General features: G+C 43.0%; 1 protein-coding gene and 1 long non-coding RNA gene across 2 annotated transcripts in view; one reads left to right on the forward strand and one right to left on the reverse strand.

Moving 5' to 3' along the window:
• Nucleotides 1-8,654, forward strand: part of LOC100041903 (odorant receptor 131-2-like) — a 51,833-nt gene extending 43,179 nt beyond the window's left edge. Inside the window, exon 2 of the mRNA XM_001477711.5 lies at nt 7,741-8,654. Coding sequence (XP_001477761.1) covers nt 7,764-8,654 — 891 coding nt within the window. The 5' untranslated portion in view covers nt 7,741-7,763. The remainder of the gene's footprint in view (nt 1-7,740) is intronic.
• On the reverse strand, nt 1,113-1,627 carry LOC102637495. Its single transcript, XR_389827.3, has 2 exons — nt 1,524-1,627; nt 1,113-1,193 (listed from the first exon to the last, which is right to left on the reverse strand). It is a non-coding gene; the product is annotated as an uncharacterized LOC102637495 (long non-coding RNA).
• Nucleotides 8,655-20,875: the final 12,221 nt, after the last annotated feature.

The raw sequence follows: 20,875 nt of genomic DNA on the forward strand, positions 1-20,875 counted from the left end.
ACTCACAAGCATAGTTCTTCATTAGTTTAAAATAACTTGGTTAGTACCAGTTAAAGATGGTACTTGGGAAGGTCTTTGCAACTCTCGCTAGCATTAGATTTTCTCTCCCAGGAATCTGCTGTCTTCTTCATCATCCACCTTTACCTCTGTAGTACGTACTACATTTTACATGGCCTCTGTGTTAATATTTCCTAGCTCTATTCTTCTGGGGCTCCCCACTCTTATGTAATACTACATTCTACATTCACATGCTTTCTAATTCTCTGAGATATTTTTTTCTTCTTCTTCTTCTCTTCCTAAGCATTCCTATTTGGTAAGTAAAACCTCTTTACAATGGGCCCTTGCAGGCTCCCTTAAGTGTCAGAAGACCCTTGAACGTCCATGTTGGGTTCAGACCACAAGAACCTAACCATCTGTATCAGAGAACGTGGAGCCCATGTTGAATCATCTGGAAACTTGATCTCTGATCTCCTTGTCCTTTTCAAGTTCTGAAACATGCCAGCATCTTATTCACTTCTATGTACCTAGAGCCTTAAGTTTGTAACAATTTCCCCTGACTAAGTCTTAAGAGCTTTAGGAATGAAGGGATGACATATGTATCAAAGAATGCATAGAAAGTATATGGTCCAGATAACATGAAGTATATGTGTCAAATAGTTTTGGGTTTTATTGAATTGTATCAGACAAATGAAACAATAGTTCCCTTTAAGAATTTTGACAGGTTCTTGGAAAAAAGATAAGGAAATAAATGATTAATCAACGTTACTTGGTTTCCATGGAGATCAAGAAATTAGGACACCAAATTGTCCTATAGTTTCAATATATTACGACCTTAGTGACTGTGAAAAGACAAAAGCAACGAGTGTTCTCCCACCCAGCAGATTCCTAAAAAAGTGACCTGTGAGCACCTAATAAAATATATTCTTTCATGATGTTCTCAAGACTTTTTACCACCCTGAAATTACCCAGAATGCCATAGGCAAATAAAAGAACAGCCAGTGCATGACCCTCTCTTCATGGTGATGTGCATACAGAGCAAACACAGCAGGAAACCCCAGCTCAAAATTCAGCCTCCACAACCCTGCAGACCACACCGTGCTCCCCTCACTCACCTGCTTCTTGTCTCAGGGATGAGGGCAGGTCATCCTGGGGCTCTTGTTCATCACACGTTTGTTCACAAGAACTACTTCCCTCTGTAGGAAACAATTACTCAGTTGACTCAGAATGGCCAAGGAAAATGGCCGCAGGAGAGTGGCCTCTGACAAACAGAAAGTTATAAGGGGACTTAGTGTCTCCTGCATTGAATGGCCATGTTTTGAGACTCTGAAGAGGAGCCTGATAAGGCTTCTTCTCTGTCACCAAAGGATTGACCACCCATCTGTTCCTTCATTACACATCTCATTCCCCATTATTTTGATCCTTGGTTCTGCCTCTATGACTTCGCCTGAGTATGTAAAGAACAGGGTCAGATGGGAAAAGGGGTGGGGTCTTTCTCTCTAGCAGACTCACAAATGAAGACTCACCTCCTCCATTGCATTGTGGGAGGCTAAGCATCTCCTCTGCTTGTTCATCATTCGTTTTGGATGCTGAAGAGAAACAAGAAGTCAATCAACCATGCAGAGGTACCAGATAATCAACCAGGCAGAGGTACCAGACAATCAACCATGCAGAGGTACCAGATAAAGTGTGCTCAAGTGGAACCAGGAAGTTCAGGGAATATAAGAAAATCAGGGGGCTGGAGAGATGACTCAGAGGTTAAGAGCACTGACTGCTCTCACATAGGTCCTGAGTTCAATTCCCAGCAACCACATGGTGGATCACAACCATCTGTAATGGGATCTGATGCACACTCTACTGGTGTGTGTCTGAAGACAGCTACAGTGTACTCATATAAAGAAAATCAGGAGTACAAGGAATCCAAATGACAACATTGACTGTGTATCACAAATAGTCAGAAGACCAAGACACAGTACTTCTCCATTAACCAATACTTTGACATGAATAAAGGACCCACATATTCTACCCATAAGCATTAGGTTGTTCGAAGCAACAATCACAAGTATTTCTCCCTATTTCCCACAACAGGCAATAGATCAAAGAAGAACCAAGAAACCAAAATAACTAAGAAAGTTTCATACACTGTTCTCTAGGACAAGAGAGGCAGACAGGAAGTTGCAGTATTCAGGGAGGAAAGGAGCCAATGCTGCTGACACCAGGAAGTTGCTGAACCCATGGAGAGAGGAAACTTTGCCAACTGCATTTCCCTGAGTGTCTGGTTGAGTTCTAGAGAGTACGTTTGATGGGGAAAGATGAAATGAGAAAAGGCATTTGAGATCAAGGGCTGTTTGTTGAAATAAGAGATCTGATTTGTGGGGCTGAAAAGATGGCTCCGCAGTTAAGAGCACTTTTTGCTCTTCCAGGGGATCCAGAGTCAATTCCCAGCACCACGTGCCAGCTCACAATGCTCTGCAGTTTGGGTTCCCAAAACTGTGACACCCTACTGGGACTTCTTTGGATGCCAGGCAAGCATGTGGTGTATATATTTATACTTGCAAGCAAAATGGTCATATATATAAAATAAAATAAATTGGAATTAGGGAGATCTGATTTGCCTTTTCTGTTGGAAAAAAAATGGACAGATGTAGTAAGTAGAAGATGGTTTTACATTAGGGAGGAGCAGTCAGTATCAACCCTGCTTCAAGAATGGAGAAATAGTGTCCCGGGCTGAAACAGAGACAGCAGAGGAGGCAGGTCCTCTGTCAATTCAGATATAATATGGAATTGTGCCAGCGCCTCATAATGAAGTTTTTGAAGCATCCAGATAGAGAAGTCTGTGGAGGAGGTGAAGGAAGATAGCCAGGCCTGCAGATGAGGAAGCTGACAGGTGTGAAGTTCATGTTTGGGGATCATTAACTTACAGATGGGAACAGATAAGAATGACTGGGAGAGACTGATTGTCCCTGCATGTTTTCCAATGCCACTTTGAGAGTTGGGGGCACCACAGTCTGAAAACCCACAGCTGATGTAATCGCCTTGGGCCAGAAGTTGCTTTCAGCTCCTAGCTCCTTCCCTCCAAAGTCTCAAACTGTTTCCTCCCTTCCCAGAAGATAAGATTTGCTCTCAACTTATTGTTATTTTTACTGTTGTTGCTGCTGCTGCTTGTTGATATATTCATTTTGGGGTGGGAGAGTTTCTCACATACCATGACACACATGTAGAGGTCAGAAGAAAACTTACAGGAATCAGCCCTCTCCTGTATAAATGTGAGTCCCAGGGAGCAGACTCAGGCCAACAGGCTTGGCAGCAAGTGTCATTTAACTGGCTTCCTACTGGTTTTTAATTCCCTCTTCTTCACTTTTTTCTCTGTGTGTAGGGCTCATGAGTGCTTTACACTGTCTATTAGCATCTCTGTTTTATATAATCTTCTCCACATATTCTACTCTGCACCTCGTGGTGTAAGTGAGCCTAGCCCTTTCCCCCATAGCACTCATTTCCCCAGCTCAGTCCGGTCTCTTTGGTAAGCTTGCTGTTCCTGGTTTTCCCAGGAAGTTGAATCTAAATGTCTCCTCTTCTCCCTTTCTGTGTGTTCTGCTCATCATCCTTTCCTATCATAGATGTCTCTGTTCACTGTGGATAAAGAGGACATCCCCTTCCCAGGTTCTCCTCAGAAGTCTTTCCCAGGCTCAGCTTCCATTTTATTCATCATGTCCACACTCCTGTCCCAACCATGGAAAAGTGGCTGAAGGGGACCAGTGCTCTTTGGTAGTGTACCCCAAATGCTGACATTAGGACTCCATGTCTAGTTAGGTGAAACACTGTCACTCATAACTCAATATCCTTGGCTGCATCTAGAGTTCTCAGCTTCCTTCTCTTGGTGTATGGTCTACACTCAAGACAGATCTCAAACACCCTGACGTGAAGCTTCAATACTGCTTGTGTCTCCTGAGAAAATTCAAATATTGAACATCATCTATCCATCTATGGGGAGGATCAGGAGGAGTGAAGTGAATGGGTGGTTAGATTGATGGATAGTTGGGTGAATGCATGGATCGATGATATATTAGATAGATAGATAGATAGATAGATAGATAGATAGATAGATAGATAGATAGATAGATAGATAGATAGATATAGATAGATAGATGCATAGATAGATACATAGATAGATACATAGATAGATACATAGATAGATACATAGATAGATACATCGATAGATACATAGATAGACACATAGATAGACACATAGATAGATACATAGATAGATGAATAGCATAGACTGGCAGGTATATGGATAGCTAGATGTTTGTATTGGTATGTGGGTGAGTAAGTGGATGGGTATATATAGTTGGATAGATTGGTAGATATATGGATAGCTATATGCTTTCGCGCAGGCGTGTGTGTGTGTGTGTGTGTGTGTGTGTGTGTGTGTGTGTATGTGTTAGAAATGGTCATTAGAGAAGGATTAAGGCAGGAAAATAGTATCAGTGAGTTATTTTGTGTTCTAAAAACATAATCACCTTCCCTAAAAACTGATGGCAGTCTGGGCCTCTCTTCAACATTTCTTCCATTTATCCTCTGATGAATCCTGTGACTGTCAGAAACTGAGGAGAGGCAAGAAAATGACCAAATCAGACAGTTATGAAGCAGAGACTTCCAAGCACTCTCTCTGGGTTCTAGCACCCAGGAAATAGGTGAGTTACTTCACCTCATCTGAGATGCTCGCCCCCACTCACCCAGAGCCTTACTCTGTCTCTTTCTGCTCACCCTTATTACTTTCTTCTCAACTTTGGTCCCCAGTGATCTTCCTCTACAGCATAAAGAAAGGAGTTGTCTTAGTCAGGGTTTCTATTCCTGCACAAACATCATGACCAAAAAGCAAGTTGGGGAGGAAAGGGTTTATTCGGCTTACACTTCCATGCTGCTGTTCATCACCAAAGGAAGTCAGGACTGGAACTCAAACAGGTCAGGGAACAGGAGCTGATGCAGAGGCCATGGAGGGATGTTCTTTACTGGCTTGCCTCTCCTGGCTTGCTCAGCCTGCTCTCTTATAGAACCCAAGACTACCAGCCCAGAGATGGTCCCACCCACAAGGGGCCTTTCCCCCTTGATCACTAATTGAGAAAATGCCTTAGAGTTGGTTCTCATGGAGGCATTTCCTCAACTGAAGCTCCTTTCTCTGTGATAACCCCAGCTGTTTCAAGTTGACACAAAACTAGCCAGTACAATTGACCCCTTGTCAACTTGACACACAAACACATCACTAGTAAGCCTCAACCCTTACATTCTTATTCATCCCCAAGATCTAAATAACTTTAAAAGTCCCACAGTCTTTACATATTCTTAAAATTTCAATCTCTTTAAAATATCCATCTCTTTTAAAATCCAAAGTCTTTTTACAATTAAAAGTCTCTTAACTGTGGGCTCCACTAAAACAGTTTCTTCCTTCAAGAGGGAAAATATCAGGGCACAGCCACAATCAAAAGCAAAAGTCAATCTCCAACCGTCCAATATCTGGGTCCAACTTAAGATCTTCTGGGCTCCTCCAAGGGCTTGGGTCACTTCTTCAGCCATGCCCTTTGTAGCACACGCATCATCCTCTAGGCTCCAGATGCCTGTACTCCACTGCTGTTGCTGCTGCTCTTGGTGGTCATCTCATTGTACTGGCATCTCCAAAACACTGCATGACCCCTTCAGTCCTGGGCCATCAATTGCAACTGAGGCTGGACTTTCACCAATGGCCTTCCTTGGCCTCTCACAGTGCCAAGCCTCAGCTGCTCTGCTCAACTCCTTCATGCCTTCAAAACCAGTACCACCTGGGTGACCCTTACACATTACCAAGTCCAGCCACAGCACAAGGTACAACTTTGGCTATATCTGGAACACAGCCACTGTGCTCTCAGAAAACACTTCCCAGAAGATGTCACCTCAATGATGCTGGTCTCTTCTTAATCACCACTAATTTCTTAGCTCCAGATAACCAGCATCAATAGTCCCAGTAATGCAAAGTTTTTGCTTTAGTAGTTCTAGTATCTTGTTAATCACAGCTGATTCTTCAGCCCCAGCTAAACAGAACTACAGAATCTTCACAATCAAAACAGCAATGGCCCTGAAAAGAGTCTTTAATTTTCCCTCTGAAATTTCACAAGCCAGGCCTCCATCTTCTGCACTGTTCTCAACATTATCTTCCAAGCTCCCACACAACATTCCACAGAGCTCTTAACAACGAATGGATCTTCAAGACCAAAGTCCCAAAGTCCTTCCACAGACCTCCCCAAAACATGATCAGGTTGTAACAGGAATACCCCACTCTGCTGGTACCAATTTGTCTTAGGCAGGGTTTCTATTCCTGCACAAACATCATGACCAAGAAGCAAGTTGGGGAGGAAAGGGTTTATTCGGCTTACACATCCATGCTGCTGTTCATCACCAAAGGAAGTCAGGACTGGAACTCAAACAGGTCAGGGGGCAGGAGCTGACGCAGAGGCCATGGAGGGATGTTCTTTACTGGCTTGCCTCTCCTGGCTTGCTCAGCCTGCTCTCTTATAGAACCCAAGACTACCAGCCCAGAGATGGTCCCACCCACAAGGGGCCTTTCCCCCTTGATCACTAATTGAGAAAATGCCTTACAGTTGGATCTCATGGAGACATTTCCTCAACTGAAGCTCCTTTCTCTGTGATAACCCCCAGCTGTGTCAAGTTGACACAAAACTAGCCAGTACAGGAGTGTACAGTGACTGGGCTTGGAGTCTTGGAACACACTTGACTAGATCCCTGATCATGACTGACTGCTTGGCTCACAGGGAATGGAGCAGGTGTGTACCCATCATGGGATACCCCAGGCAGGGACAGAGAGGTCTGCTGAGTAGGGATGGAGGAAATTTGGGGGACTGTCTGGGATTCTAGGTAAAATGAAGGGTGGCAAGTAGGATCAAATACAGAGAATGGGGTATCCCAAGCTATTGTGAGCCCCGGTGCGTGTGCCGTGCTGGGATCAAACCTAGGACTTTGTATGTGCTAGGTGAGCACTCTGTTAACCGAGCTCCACCTGCAGCCTCAGGCCTCTATCTCACAGATTTCACCATCTCCCAGTAGGGCTATCCTGGGGTTAAGCTGAGAGAACATGGGCCTCTGAAGGACTCTCAAGCCTGTAGCGTTCCTAAGCCTCGTTTTCTCATCTGGAAAAGATGCATAGTAAAACCACGTTATGAGACATGAAACACCTACCAGGGAACTGAGAGAAATACTATGAGGATAGTTTGCTTCCTAGAAATTACCCAGGAAGTGTCACCTGTTACTGCAGTCCACCACAGTTAGCCTCCTCATGTCTTAGGGACCTACAGATGAGTGATGGCCCTGGCCTAATAAGTTGCTTACCTTCCCCAGCCCTGACCTTAACTGCTACCTCGGAACTTTGTATGTCCTATCTTAACACATGCCTAACACAAAGTCATTTGACTATGTTCCTGATGGAAAAGGACACACGGCCATTAGCTCTCTGTGTTAGATCTTGGCCCAAACTTGAGCCATTTGATTGCTCAGGCTGATACATCTTCCAGCCTTCCTTTTTGGACTTACCTAGATGCCCCTTCCCTAATTAAAGAAAGACCTGCATGATGCTATGTAAAGTCATCATCCCTTGCAGAACACTGTCTAGTCCTTGAGCCTGAACACAGATCAGAGCCAGAAGGCGCACAAGAAGCTTCAGGCAGAGTCACCCATTTTGGTCTTTCTCTCTTTCAGGAGCCAAGCCAGCCCTGAAGACCATGAACTCGTCTTCTGAGCATTGCAACATATCTGACTGGCTGAGACTAGAGGCAACCGTGAAGGCCTCTGTGTACGTGGTGGCTTTCTCAATCACCACATCTCTCACCTTTGTCATTATCGCAATAGTGTCACAGAGTCTGCAGCTGAGGAAAGAGGTGCGGCTGGTCCTCCTCTGCCATCACCTGCTTTGTATCTCCTCCTACTGTGGCCTGGGGGTCGTCTTCCAAGGAATGCGGGCCTTACTGGCCAACAGCCCCCTCCTGCTGTGTTGGCTGGTATTTGGGGCGCAGCTAAGTGTGGGAGAAGGGATCCTCCTTACTCTGACCTTGATGGCTCTCAATACTTACCTCGCTATTTGTTATCCATTGAACTCTCCATCCTTTGTGGATTCTGCTAAGTACAGGATTCTAGCTGGGACTTGGACCACGGTTATACTCAAGAATGTTGGCTTATTCCTCATAGAGGGTACTAGCCCTACTCCGGCCTCTGTTTTCCAGTCTGCCCCGCTCTGTCCTGTGATTTTGAATGGTATGCCTGCCAGAGTCATTGGCATGTTTTCCCTTGCCTTTCTTTTATCCGTCATTCTTGTGAGTTACTGTCTGATATACCGAGAAGGGAAGCGGGCTGGCCATTTTAACAAGTCAAACATCAAGGCCCAGAGAACTGTCCTTGTTCATCTACTGCAAATAAGCTTACATGTGATACCTACCCTGATAATCATAGGTTTGGGAAAGCAGTGTGGGGTGTTTTTCTTTGCTCTAAATCTGGCCCTTTTTGGTATCTTTACTTTTGCACAGTGTTTCAACCCTTTGGTCTATGGGCTCCACAACAGAGATCTGCAGAGCAAACTGTACCCTTGGTTGTGCTGTCAGAAGAAGCTGCTGCCTTAAAAAAGAAGGGGCTGGCTTAAACAAAAATTCATCTATTTGGAATAATTCCAGACTTAATGGGTGTGCTAGCTAGGGCTGGGGACTTGATCTGTGTAAACTGTTGCCTTGATTTGGTTTTGAGAGCACTGCAGACTTCTCTGCTGTACCTCACTAAGACTAGCTAGTGCTTTTAACTCTAAACCCAGATGAGCATTTCTGATGGCCTGATCTACTGTAGCCATAGCACAAAGAACAGGAATCACGTGGTTATGAAGTCACTGGAAAGGCTAGAGGAAACAGAAGTCAGGGACCCCATTGATTGGTGTGAAAGACAGACCCAGCAACCATGGACTGCGGAGGTTGCGTGGGCTGAGTAGCTATAGGCATTGGACACTCACATCTTGACAACTTTGTTTGTTAGGAGAAACAGCAGCACAATGTCTTCTGCCTCCTTCCATCTTCTGTGTGTCATAAAGAAGCCTGTAATTGGTGGAACCTAACTGTCCAATGAGACCCTAAAAGCAAAGGCATCTGGGAAATGTAGTTCTTAGTGTTACTTATTTGGCAGTGTGGGAAGTTACCTCACACATGGGTTGGAAGGAGCCAACCCATGGGCCACTCTTACTACACATAGTTTTATTTACTATATAATAATGATTCAGTGAGGATATATGATTAATATAATGATATCAGCAATGGCAGGCATTACATTCCCCACACTATGCAAGCCATTAACACTACATCATACCCTCACAACAATTTTGTAATTGTTCTTGATTTACAAATGAGAAAAACTGGGGTTGAGAGAGGACTTACACGAGCCTGGGAGGCTTTAAATCTTGCAATTCTCATAACTTTTTTTGCATATTTTTTTGGCACAGAGTAATCACTTATCTTAAAAAATTAAAAAGAATTTATAGTTTTAGATTTTTCAAATCTTACTTTTAATATGGGTTCTTAAATGCTTTAACCCTCCTTCTATCCCATCACCCACCAGAGGTAGGAGAAAAGAAGAGTTGTTAGGATATGGGGGCAGTGGACCTGTTTAGAAACTGTTCTTTGGAGCAAATCTCATTTGTATTATCAGGAGATCAGCAGTTCATTTACAGGAATCATCAGTTGCAGCTTGATCCATTTGCAAACACTTCACGAACTATCAATCGGTAGTTTTGGGATAGCAAACATGAATCAGCAGTGGAATGACCTAGCAGAGACATCCAGGTCTTAGATGAATCAGCATGAATCAGCAGGAGGAACCAGGACTACCAGGGACATCAGGAGAAGTTCTTTGCCTTGCCTCTCTCAAAGAAACAATGATCACTGAAGACTGGCGACCAAGAAGCCTTCTTTGCAGAGCTAGCTATGCAAGCAAGCCCCCCTCACAGTCTGTTGAGTCCTATTTATACTCCCTCCAAACATCTCGTGTCCTCCATGGGTCTTACCTCACCACGTGTCTTGCCTCAGCACGTGCGTCTGTATCAACTGCCATCATTCTGCCAATTGGCTCGAGTCTGCAGAAGTGGCAAAAAGCATCAGGCACACCACCTTTGATGTGTCTGTCTCTATGGAGTCCCTACAAACAATGACCAATAAACAATGGTAAGGCGTACCAATAACAACCAGCATCATCTATTGTCTGTTGGGTCCTTCTTAACGTCATTCATCCTGCATCCTTTCACATGCTTGCTTTAGCAAAACATCCTTCCACCTGTGTCCACTTCAAGAAAATGCTCGTTCATGTGTGTGCCCCAGCAAAACACCATCTGACACAACTGACTTTCCAAAGAAACCAGAAGTTTCCACTTCAAGAAGACTGCTCTTCCAAAGGTTCTGAGTTCAAATCCCAGCAACCACATCATGCCTCACAACCATCTGTAATGGGGTCTGAAGCCGTCTTCTAGTGTGTCTGAAGATAGCTACAGTGTACTCTGTGATCAAGTAAGATTTAAGAAGTTTAGCCAGGCATGGTGGTGCACGCCTTTAATCCCAGCACTCAGGAGGCAGAGGCAGGCAGATTTCTGAGTTCGAGGCCAGCCAGGGCTATAAAGAGAAAAATAAAAAAACAAAACCCCAAAAAACCCAAAACACAAAACCAAAACCAAACCAAACCAAACCAAAAAAGAAAATTATTTGTGTGTGTGTGTATGTGTGTGTGTGTGTGTGTGTGTGTGTGTGTGTGTGTGTGTGTGTAGACCAGAGGACAACTTTTAGGACTTGGTTCAGTCTTCCTTTTATGTAGCTTTCTTTACGTGGTCATCAGGCTTTTAAGGCAAATACTATACTTGCTGAGCTATCTTGCCAGCTCAACTTTTTCATTTTTAAGAGCCAAACCAATTACTTCAGAAAGCCAGATCTTGACTCTCCACTTTGCTTTGGGTCTGGACACTGGGATATGGAGGAGATCCTCTTTCTTGTCCATCACTCTGACCATATTCTATGGTCCTTGGACCATCCTTCCTATCAGATGCTAGAGTGTCTGTGTCCTGCCTACACTCTTCAATGGTTCCAAGTTCCCCTCCTTCCTCCTCAATCTTCTCTCAGACTGAGAGATAGAGCACTTGTACATGCTAAGCAGGTATTCTGAACTACAGCCCCAGTCCTCAGTTGCTTGTCTCTTCTCTAGGTATTTACACTAAGTTTGCCTCTTCCTGCAACCCCAATCCTAAGAAACAAAGCTTCATCACGTCTTTAAGGGCAGGCTCTAGGTCTTATTTCCTTTGCCTAAGGCAGCAGGTGCTTAGTAGCACTTAGCAGTGCTTAGCAGTACTCAGCAATGCTTAGCAGTACTCAGCAGTGCTTAGCAGTACTGAGCAGTGCTTAGCAGTACTCAGCAGTATTTAACTCAGAGTCCCGTAGACTTTAGAGAACCACAGACTGGAAAGAGGCGTCTTTCTGCAAACTCTTGCACCACAAAGCCAGGCTCTTTGCATTGATATAGTAAACACCTAGAAAATAAAGAATCCTTCAGGGCTGGAGAAATGGCTCAGCAGTTTAAGAGTACATACAAATCACTCTTGCAGAGGAACCAAGGGTTCAACTCCCAACATTCACATTAGGCAGCTCTAGAGGACCCAATGCCATCCCCTGGACACCATACACTCACAGGTGCACATATCCATTTACACACACTTATAATTATTTTAAACATAATTAAAAATTGTTTATGGATTTTCTTTGCAACCATCAACTCCCAAATAATGACATGGAGACTTATATTTATTATGAATGCCTAGGCCTTATAGCTAGGCTTGTTCCCAGGTGGCTCATAACTTATTTATTCTATTCTAAGTTCTGCCACATAGTTTGTTAGTTACCCCTCTTTCTTAGTCTCAGCCTGCTTCTTCCTGTGTCTCCCTAGTGAGTCCTCCCTGATTCTCTCCCAGAGTTCTTTTTTTTTGTGGTCATTTTTTTTAAATTAGATATTTTCCTCGTTTACATTTTCAATGCTATCCCAAAGGTCCCCCATACCCACCCCCCCAATCCCCTACCCACCCACTCCCCCTTTTTGGCCCTGGTGTTCCCCTGTACTGGGGCATATAAAGTTTGCAAGTCCAATGGGCCTCTCTTTGCAGTGATGGCCAACTAGGCCATCTTTTGATACATATGCAGCTAAAGACAAGAGCTCCCGGGTACTGGTTAGTTCATATTGTTGTTCCACCTATAGGGTTGCAGTTCCCTTTAGTTCTTTGGGTAATTTCTCTAGCTCCTCCATTGGGGGCCGTGTGACCCATCCAATAGCTGACTGTGATCATCCACTTCTGTGTTTGCTAGGCCCCGGCATAGTCTCACAAGAGAGAGCTATATCTGGGTCCTTTCAGCAAAATCTTGCTAGTGTATGCAATGGTGTCAGCATTTGGAAGCTGATTATGGGATGGATCCCTGCATATGGCAATCACTAGATGGTCCATCCTTTCATCACAGCTCCAAATTTTGTCTCTGTAACTCCTTCTATGGGTGTTTTGTTCCCATTTCTAAGAAAGGGTAAAGTGTCCACACTTTGGTCTTTGTTCTTCTTGAATTTCATGCGTTTGGCAAGTTGTATCTTATATCTTCGGTATCCTAAGTTTCTGGGCTAATATCCACTTATCAGTGAGTACATATTGTGCGAGTTCCTTTGTGATTGGGTTACTTCACTCGGGATGATACCCTCCAGGTCCATCCATTTGCCTAGGAATTTCATAAATTCATTTTTTTAATAGCTGAGTAGTATTCCATTGTGTAAATGTACCACATTTTCTGTATCCATTCCTCTGTTGAGGGGCATCTGGGTTCTTTCCAGCTTCTAGCTATTATAAACAAGGCTGCTATGAACATAGTGGAGCATGTGTTCTTCTTACCGGTTGGGACATCTTCTGGATATATGCCCAGGAGAGGTATTGCGGGATCCTCCGGTAGTACTATGTCCAATTTTCTGAGGAACCGCCAGACTGATTTCCAGAGTGGTTGTACAAGCTTGCAATCCCACCAACAATGGAGGAGTGTTCCCCTTTCTCCACATCCTCGCCAACATCTGCTGTCACCTGAGTTTTGATCTTAGCCATTCTGACTGGAGTGAAGTGGAATCTCAGTGTTGTTTTGATTTGCATTTCCCTGATGATTAAGGATGTTGAACATTTTTTCAGGTGCTTCTCTGCCATTCGGTATTCCTCAGGTGAGAATTCTTTGTTCAGCTCTGAGCCCCATTTTTTTTGTTTTCATTTTCATTTATTCTGTGCAGTTTAAAGAGGCAGTTAAAACATACAAACCATGGAAGCTTTAGATATTCTAAGACAGGAACACCATTCATTTGCATGTCTCTCATCTGTATTTTACATCTTGTCATACACAGGTACTATTAACACACACAGTTCCAATTCCTCACAAAGGACCTGTCAAGCAGCAAGATGATCATGCATCGCAGCACACGGCAGAAAGGCTCCTGTAAGAAACCACAGCAGCAGTATCTGGCGAATGGTTATGAATAGAACTGGCGTGGAGCTTAATGCTAGGAAGTCTTCAACAGGTAGCATGTGTGGTAACAAATGGAGATGCAGCTTCTACTGATACAGGATAAAATGGAAATTGTTAGAAGTTTCAAACTCTGGGACACTTTAACAGAAGACAATACAAGTTTCCTTAATTCTATATTCTATAACCCAGTGCCATTCTACAGTCACCTGAGCATATCTCCATGCTCTGAGGACTGCTTATTGGCTTTCTGAAGTCAACTTCAAATATAAAAGCACTTAGTTTACCAGCTGAGATCTGCAGTTATACTGGCTACCAGTCACAGTTAGACACCTTCTGAGAAAAACTGAGGGTAAAAAAAGATTGCACTGTGGACTCTGAGCCCCATTTTTTTTCCATTTTTTATTAGGTATTTAGCTCATTTACATTTCCAATGCTATACCAAAAGTCCCCCATACCCACCCACCCCCACTCCCCTACACACCCACTCCCCCTTTTTGGCCCTGGCGTTCCCCTGTATTGGGGCATACAAAGTTTACGTGTCCAATGGGCCTCTCTTTCCAGTGATGGCCGATTAGGCCATCTTTTGATACATATGCAGCTAGAGTCAAGAGCTCCGGGGTACTGGTTAGTTCATAATGTTGTTCCACCTATAGGGTTGCAGATCCCTTTAGCTCCTTGGGTTCTTTCTCTAGCTCCTCCATTGGGAGCCCTGTGATCCATCCATTACCTGACTGTGAGCATCCACTTCTGTGTTTGCTAGGCCCCGGCATAGTCTCAGAAGAGATAGCTACATCTGGGTCCTTTCAATAAAATCTTGCTAGGGTATGCAATGGTGTCAGCGTTTGGATGCTGATTATGGGGTGGATCCCTGGATATGGCAGTCTCTACATGGTCCATCCTTTCATCTCAGCTCCAAACTTTGTCTCTGTAACTCCTTCCATGGGTGTTTTGTTTCCAATTCTAAGGAGGGGCATAGTGTCCACACTTCAGTCTTCATTCTTCTTGAGTTTCATGTGTTTAGCAAATTGTACCTTATATCTTGGGAATCCTAGGTTTGGGGCTAATATCCACTTATCAGTGAGTACATATTGTGTGAGTTCCTTTGTGAATGTGTTACCTCACTCAGGATGATGCCCTCCAGGTCCATCCATTTGGCTAGGAATTTCATAAATTCATTTTTTTAATAGCTGAGTAGTACTCCATTGTGTAGATGTACCACATTTTCTGTATCCATTCCTCTGTTGAGGGGCATCTGGGTTCTTTCCAGCTTCTGGCTATTATAAACAAGGCTGCTATGAACATAGTGGAGCACGTGTCCTTCTTACCAGATGGGGCATCTTCTGGATAAATGCCGAGGAGAGGTATTGCTGGATCCTCCGGTAGTACTATGTCCAATTTTCTGAGGAACCGCCAGACTGATTTCCAGAGTGGTTGTACAAGCCTGCAATCCCACCAACAATGGAGGAGTGTTCCTCTTTCTCCACATCCACGCCAGCATCTGCTGTCACCTGAATTTTTGAACTTAGCCATTCTGACTGGTGTGAGGTGGAATCTCAGGGTTGTTTTGATTTGCATTTCCCTGATGATTAAGGATGTTGAACATTTTTTCAGGTGCTTCTCTGCCATTCGGTATTCCTCAGGTGAGAATTCTTTGTTCAGTTCTGAGCCCCATTTTTTAATGGGGGTTGTTCGATTTTCTGAAGTCCACCTTCTTGAATTCTTTATATATGTTGGATATTAGCCCCCTATCTGATTTAGGATAGGTAAAGATCCTTTCCCAATCTGTTGGTGGTCTTTTTGTCTTATTGACGGTGTCTTTTGCCTTGCAGAAACTTTGGAGTTTCATTAGGTCCCATTTGTCAATTCTCGATCTTATAGCACATGCCATTGCTGTTCCGTTCAGGGATTTTTCCCCTGTGCCCATATCTTCAAGGCTTTTCCCCACTTTCTCCTCTATAAGTTTCAGTGTCTCTGGTTTTATGTGAAGTTCTTTGATCCACTTAGATTTGACCTTAGTACAAGGAGATAAGTATGGATCGATTCGCATTCTTCTACATGATAACAACCAGTTGTGCCAGCACCAATTGTTGAAAATGCTGTCTTTCTTCCACTGGATGGTTTTAGCTCCCTTGTCAAAGATCAAGTGACCATAGGTGTGTGGGTTCATTTCTGGGTCTTCAATTCTATTCCATTTGTCTACTTGTCTGTTTCTATACCAGTACCATGCAGTTTTTATCACAATTGCTCTGTAGTAAAGCTTTAGGGCAGGAATGGTGATTCCACCAGAGGTTCTTTTATCCTTGAGAAGACTTTTTGCTATCCTAGGTTTTTTGTTATTCCAGATGAATTTGCAAATTGCTCCCTCTAATTCGTTGAAGAATTGAGTTGGAATTTTGATGGGGATTGCATTGAATCTGTAGATTGCTTTTGGCAAGATAGCCATTTTTACAATGTTGATCCTGCCAATCCATGAGCATGGGAGATCTTTCCATCTTCTGAGATCTTCTTTAATTTCTTTCTTCAGAGATTTGAAGTTTTTATCATACAGGTCTTTCACCTCCTTAGTTAGCGTTACGCCAAGATATTTTATACTATTTGTGACTATTGACAAGGGCGTTGTTTCCCTAATTTCTTTCTCAGCCTGTTTATTCTTTGTATAGAGAAAGGCCATTGACTTGTTTGAGTTTATTTTATATCCAGCTACTTCACCAAAGCTGCTTATCAGGTTTATGAGTTCTCTGGTAGAATTTTTAGGGTCACTTATATATCATCTGCAAAAAGTGATATTTTGACTTCCTCTTTTCCAATTTGTATCCCCTTGATCTCCTTTTGTTGTCGAATTGCTCTGGCTAATACTTCAAGTACTATGTTGAAAAGGTAGGGAGAAAGTGGGCAGCCTTGTCTAGTCCCTGATTTTAGTGGGATTGCTTCCAGCTTCTCTCCATTTACTTTGATGTTGGCTACTGGTTTGCTGTAGATTGCTTTTATCATGTTTAGGTATGGGCCTTGAATTCCTGATCTTTCCAAAACTTTTATCATGAATGGGTGTTGAATCTTGTCAAATGCTTTTTCTGCATCTAACGAGATGATCATGTGGTTTTTGTCTTTGAGTTTGTTTATATACTGGATTACATTGATGGATTTTCGTATATTAAACCATCCCTGCATTCCTGGAATAAAACCTACTTGGTCAGGATGGATGATTGCTTTAATATGTTCTTGGATTCGGTTAGCGAGAATTTTATTGAGGATTTTTGCATCGATATTCATAAGAGAAATTGGTCTGAAGTTCTCTATCTTTGTTGAATCTTTCTGTGGTTTAGGTATCAGAGTAATAGTGGCTTCATAAAATGAGTTGGGTAGAGTACCTTCTACTTCTATTTTGTGAAATAGTTTGTGCAGAATTGGAATTAGATCTTCTTTGAAGGTCTGATAGAACTCTGCACTAAACCCGTCTGGTCCTGGGCTTTTTTTTGGCTGGGAGACTATTAATAACTGCTTCTATTTCTTTAGGTGATATGGGACTGTTTAGATGGTCAACTTGATCCTGACTCAACTTTGGTACCTGGTATCTGTCCAGAAATTTGTCCATTTCGTCCAGGTTTTCCAGTTTTGTTGAGTATAACCTTTTGTAGAAGGATCTGATGGTGTTTTGGATTTCTTCAGGATCTGTTGTTACGTCTCCCTTTTCATTTCTGATTTTGTTAATTAGGATTTTGTCCCTGTGCCCTTTAGTAAGTCTAGCTAAGGGTTTATCTATCTTGTTGATTTTCTCAAAGAACCAACTCCTTGTTTGGTTAATTCTTTGAATAGTTCTTTGTGTTTCCACTTGGTTGATTTCACCCCTGAGTTTGATTATTTCCTGCCGTTTACTCTTCTTGGGTGAATTTGCTTCCTTTTTTTCTAGAGCTTTTAGATGTGTTGTCAAGCTGCTAGTATGTGCTCTCTCCCGTTTCTTCTTGGAGGCACTCAGAGCTATGAGTTTCCCTCTTAGAAATGCTTTTATTGTGTCCCAAAGGTTTGGGTACGTTGTGGCTTCATTTTCATTAAACTCTAAAAAGTCTTTAATTTCTTTCTTTATTCCTTCCTTGACCAAGGTATCATTGAGAAGAGTGTTGTTCAGTTTCCACGTGAATGTTGGCTTTCCATTATTTATGTTGTTATTGAAGATCAGTCTTAGGCCATGGTGGTCTGATAGGATACATGGGACAATTTCAATATTTTTGTATCTGTTGAGGCTTATTTTGTGACCAATTATATGGTCAATTTTGCAGAAGGTCCCGTGAGGTGCTGAGAAGAAGGTATATCCTTTTGTTTTAGGATAAAATGTTCTGTAGATATCTGTCAGGTCCATTTGTTTCATAACTTCTGTTAGTTTCACTGTGTCCCTGTTTAGTTTCTGTTTCCACGATCTGTCCCTTGATGAAAGTGGTGTGTTGAAGTCTCCCACTATTATTGTGTGAGGTGCAATGTGTGCTTTGAGCTTTACTAAAATGTCTTTAATGAATGTGGCTGCCCTTGCATTTGGAGCGTAGATATTCAGAATTGAGAGTTCCTCTTGGAGGATTTTACCTTTGATGAGTATGAAGTGTCCCTCCTTGTCCTTTTTGATAACTTTGGGTTGGAAATCGATTTTATCCGATATTAGAATGGCTACTCCAGCTTGTTTCTTCAGACCATTTGCTTGGAAAATTGTTTTCCAGCCTTTCACTCTGAGGTAGTGTCTGTCTTTTTCCCTGAGATGGGTTTCCTGTAAGCAGCAGAATGTTGGGTCCTGTTTGTGTAGCCAGTCTGTTAGTCTATGTCTTTTTATTGGGGAATTGAGTCCATTAATATTAAGAGATATTAAGGAAAAGTAATTGTTGCTTCCTTTTATTTTTGTTGTTAGAGTTGGCATTCTGTTCTTGTGGCTGTCTTATTTTTGGTTTGTTGAGGGATTACTTTCTTGTTTGTTCTAGGGCGTGATTTCCGTCCTTGTATTGCTTCTTTTCTGTTATTATCCTTTGAAGGGCTGGATTCGTGGAAAGATATTGTGTGAATTTGGTTTTGTCGTGGAATACTTTGGTTTCTCCATCTATGGTAATTGAGAGTTTGGCCGGGTATAGTAGCCTGGGCTGGCATTTGTGTTCTCTTAGTGTCTGTATAACATCTGTCCAGGCTCTTCTGGCTTTCATAGTCTCTGGTGAAAAGTCTGCTGTAATTCTGATAGGCCTTCCTTTATATGTTACTTGACCTTTCTCCCTTACTGCTTTTAATATTCTATCTTTATTTAGTGCAGTTGTTGTTCTGATTATTATGTGTCGGGAGGAATTTCTTTTCTGGTCCAGTCTATTTGGAGTTCTGTAGGCTTCTTGTATGATCATGGGCATCTCTTTCTTTATGTTTGGGAAGTTTTCTTCAATTATTTTGTTGAAGATATTAGCTGGCCCTTTAAGTTGAAAATCTTCATTCTCATCAATTCCTATTATCCGTAGGTTTGGTCTTCTCATTGTGTCCTGGATTTCCTGGATGTTTTGAGTTAGGATCCTTTTGCATTTTGTATTTTCTTTGACTGTTGTGTCGATGTTCTCTATGGAATCTTCTGCACCTGAGACTCTCTCTTCCATTTCTTGTATTCTGTTGCTGATGCTCGCATCTATGGTTCCAGATCTCTTTCCTAGGGTTTCTATCTCCACCGTTGCCTCGCTTTGGGTTTTCTTTACTGTGTCTACTTCCCTTTTTAGTTCTATTATGGTTTTGTTCATTTCCATTACTTGTTTGGATGTGTTTTCCTGTTTTTCTTTAAGGACTTCTACCTGTTTGGCTGTGTTTTCCTGCTTTTCTTTAAGGGCCTGTAACTCTTTAGCAGTGCTCTCCTGTAATTCTTTAAAAGTGACTTATGAAAGTCCTTCTTGATGTCCTCTATCATCATCATGAAAAATGTTTTTAAGTCTGAGTCTAGATTTTCAGTTGTGTTGGGGTGCCCAGGACTAGGTGGGGTGGGAGTGCTGCGTTCTGATGATGGTGAGTGGTCCTGATTTCTGTTAGTAGGATTCTTACGTTTGCCTTTCGCCATCTGGTAATCTCTGAAGCTAGCTGTTATAGTTGTCTCTGTTAAGAGCTTGTACTTCAGGTGACTCTGTTAGCCTCTATAAGCAGACCTGGGAGGATAGCACTCTCCTTGGTTTCAGTGGGTAGAGTATTCTCTCCAGGAAAGCTCTCTTCTTGCAGGGAAGGTACCCAGATATCTGGTGTTCAAACCGGACTCCTGGCAGAAGTGGTGTTCCACTCACTAGAGGTCTTAGGATCCCGTGGGGAATCCTGTGTGGGCCCTTTCGGGTGTCAGGCAACTCCGCTGGCCAGGAAGCCCTGGGCTCGAGTGGAGCGGAAGGGGCTTTTGTCCCGGGTCAGGCCCCGGGCAGTCTGCTTCCCTATGTACCGCAGTCTCAGGTTCCGCGCGATTGGATTGGGGCAGGCGCTGTGTTCCACTCACCAGAGGTCTTAGGATCCCGTGGGGAGTCCTGTGTGGGCCCTTGCGGGTGTCAGGCAACTCCGCTGGCCAAGAAGCCCTGGGCACGAGTGGAGCGGAAGGGGCTTTTGTTCCGGGTCAGGCCCGGGCAGTCTGCTTCCCTATGTACCTTAGTCTCAGGTTCCGCGCGATTGGATTGGGGCCGGCGCTGAGCCCCATTTTTTAATGGGGTTATTTGATTTTCTGGAGTCCACCTTCTTGAGTTCTTTATATATATTGGATATTAGTCCCCTATCCGATTTGGGATAGGTAAAGATCCTTTCCCAATCTTTTGGTGGCCTTTTTGTCTAATTGACGGTGTCTTTTGCTTTGCAGAAGCTTTGCAATTTTATGAGGTCCCATTTATCAATTCTTGATCTTACAGCACAAGCCATTGCTGTTCTATTCAGGAATTTTTCCCCTGTACCCATATCTTCGAGGCTTTTCCCTACTTTCTCCTCTATAAGTTTCAGTGTCTCTGGTTTTATGTGGAGTTCCTTAATCCACTTAGATTTGACCTTAGTACAAGGAGATAGAAATGGATCAATTCGCATTCTTCTACATGATAACCGCCAGTTGTGCCAGCACAATTTGTTGAAAATGCTGTCTTTTTTCCACTGGATGGTTTTAGCTCCCTTGTCAAAGATCAAGTGACCATAGGTGTGTGGGTTCATCTCTGGGTCTTCAATTCTGTTCCATTGGTCTACTTTTCTGTCACTATACCAGTACCATGCAGTTTTGATCACAATTGCTCTGTAGTACAGTTTTAGGTCCAGCATGGTGATTCCACCAGAGGTTCTTTTAT

The sequence above is a fragment of the Mus musculus genome, assembly GCF_000001635.26.
Source record: "Mus musculus strain C57BL/6J chromosome 1 unlocalized genomic contig, GRCm38.p6 C57BL/6J MMCHR1_RANDOM_CTG3".
NCBI classification, from domain to species: domain Eukaryota; kingdom Metazoa; phylum Chordata; class Mammalia; order Rodentia; family Muridae; genus Mus; species Mus musculus.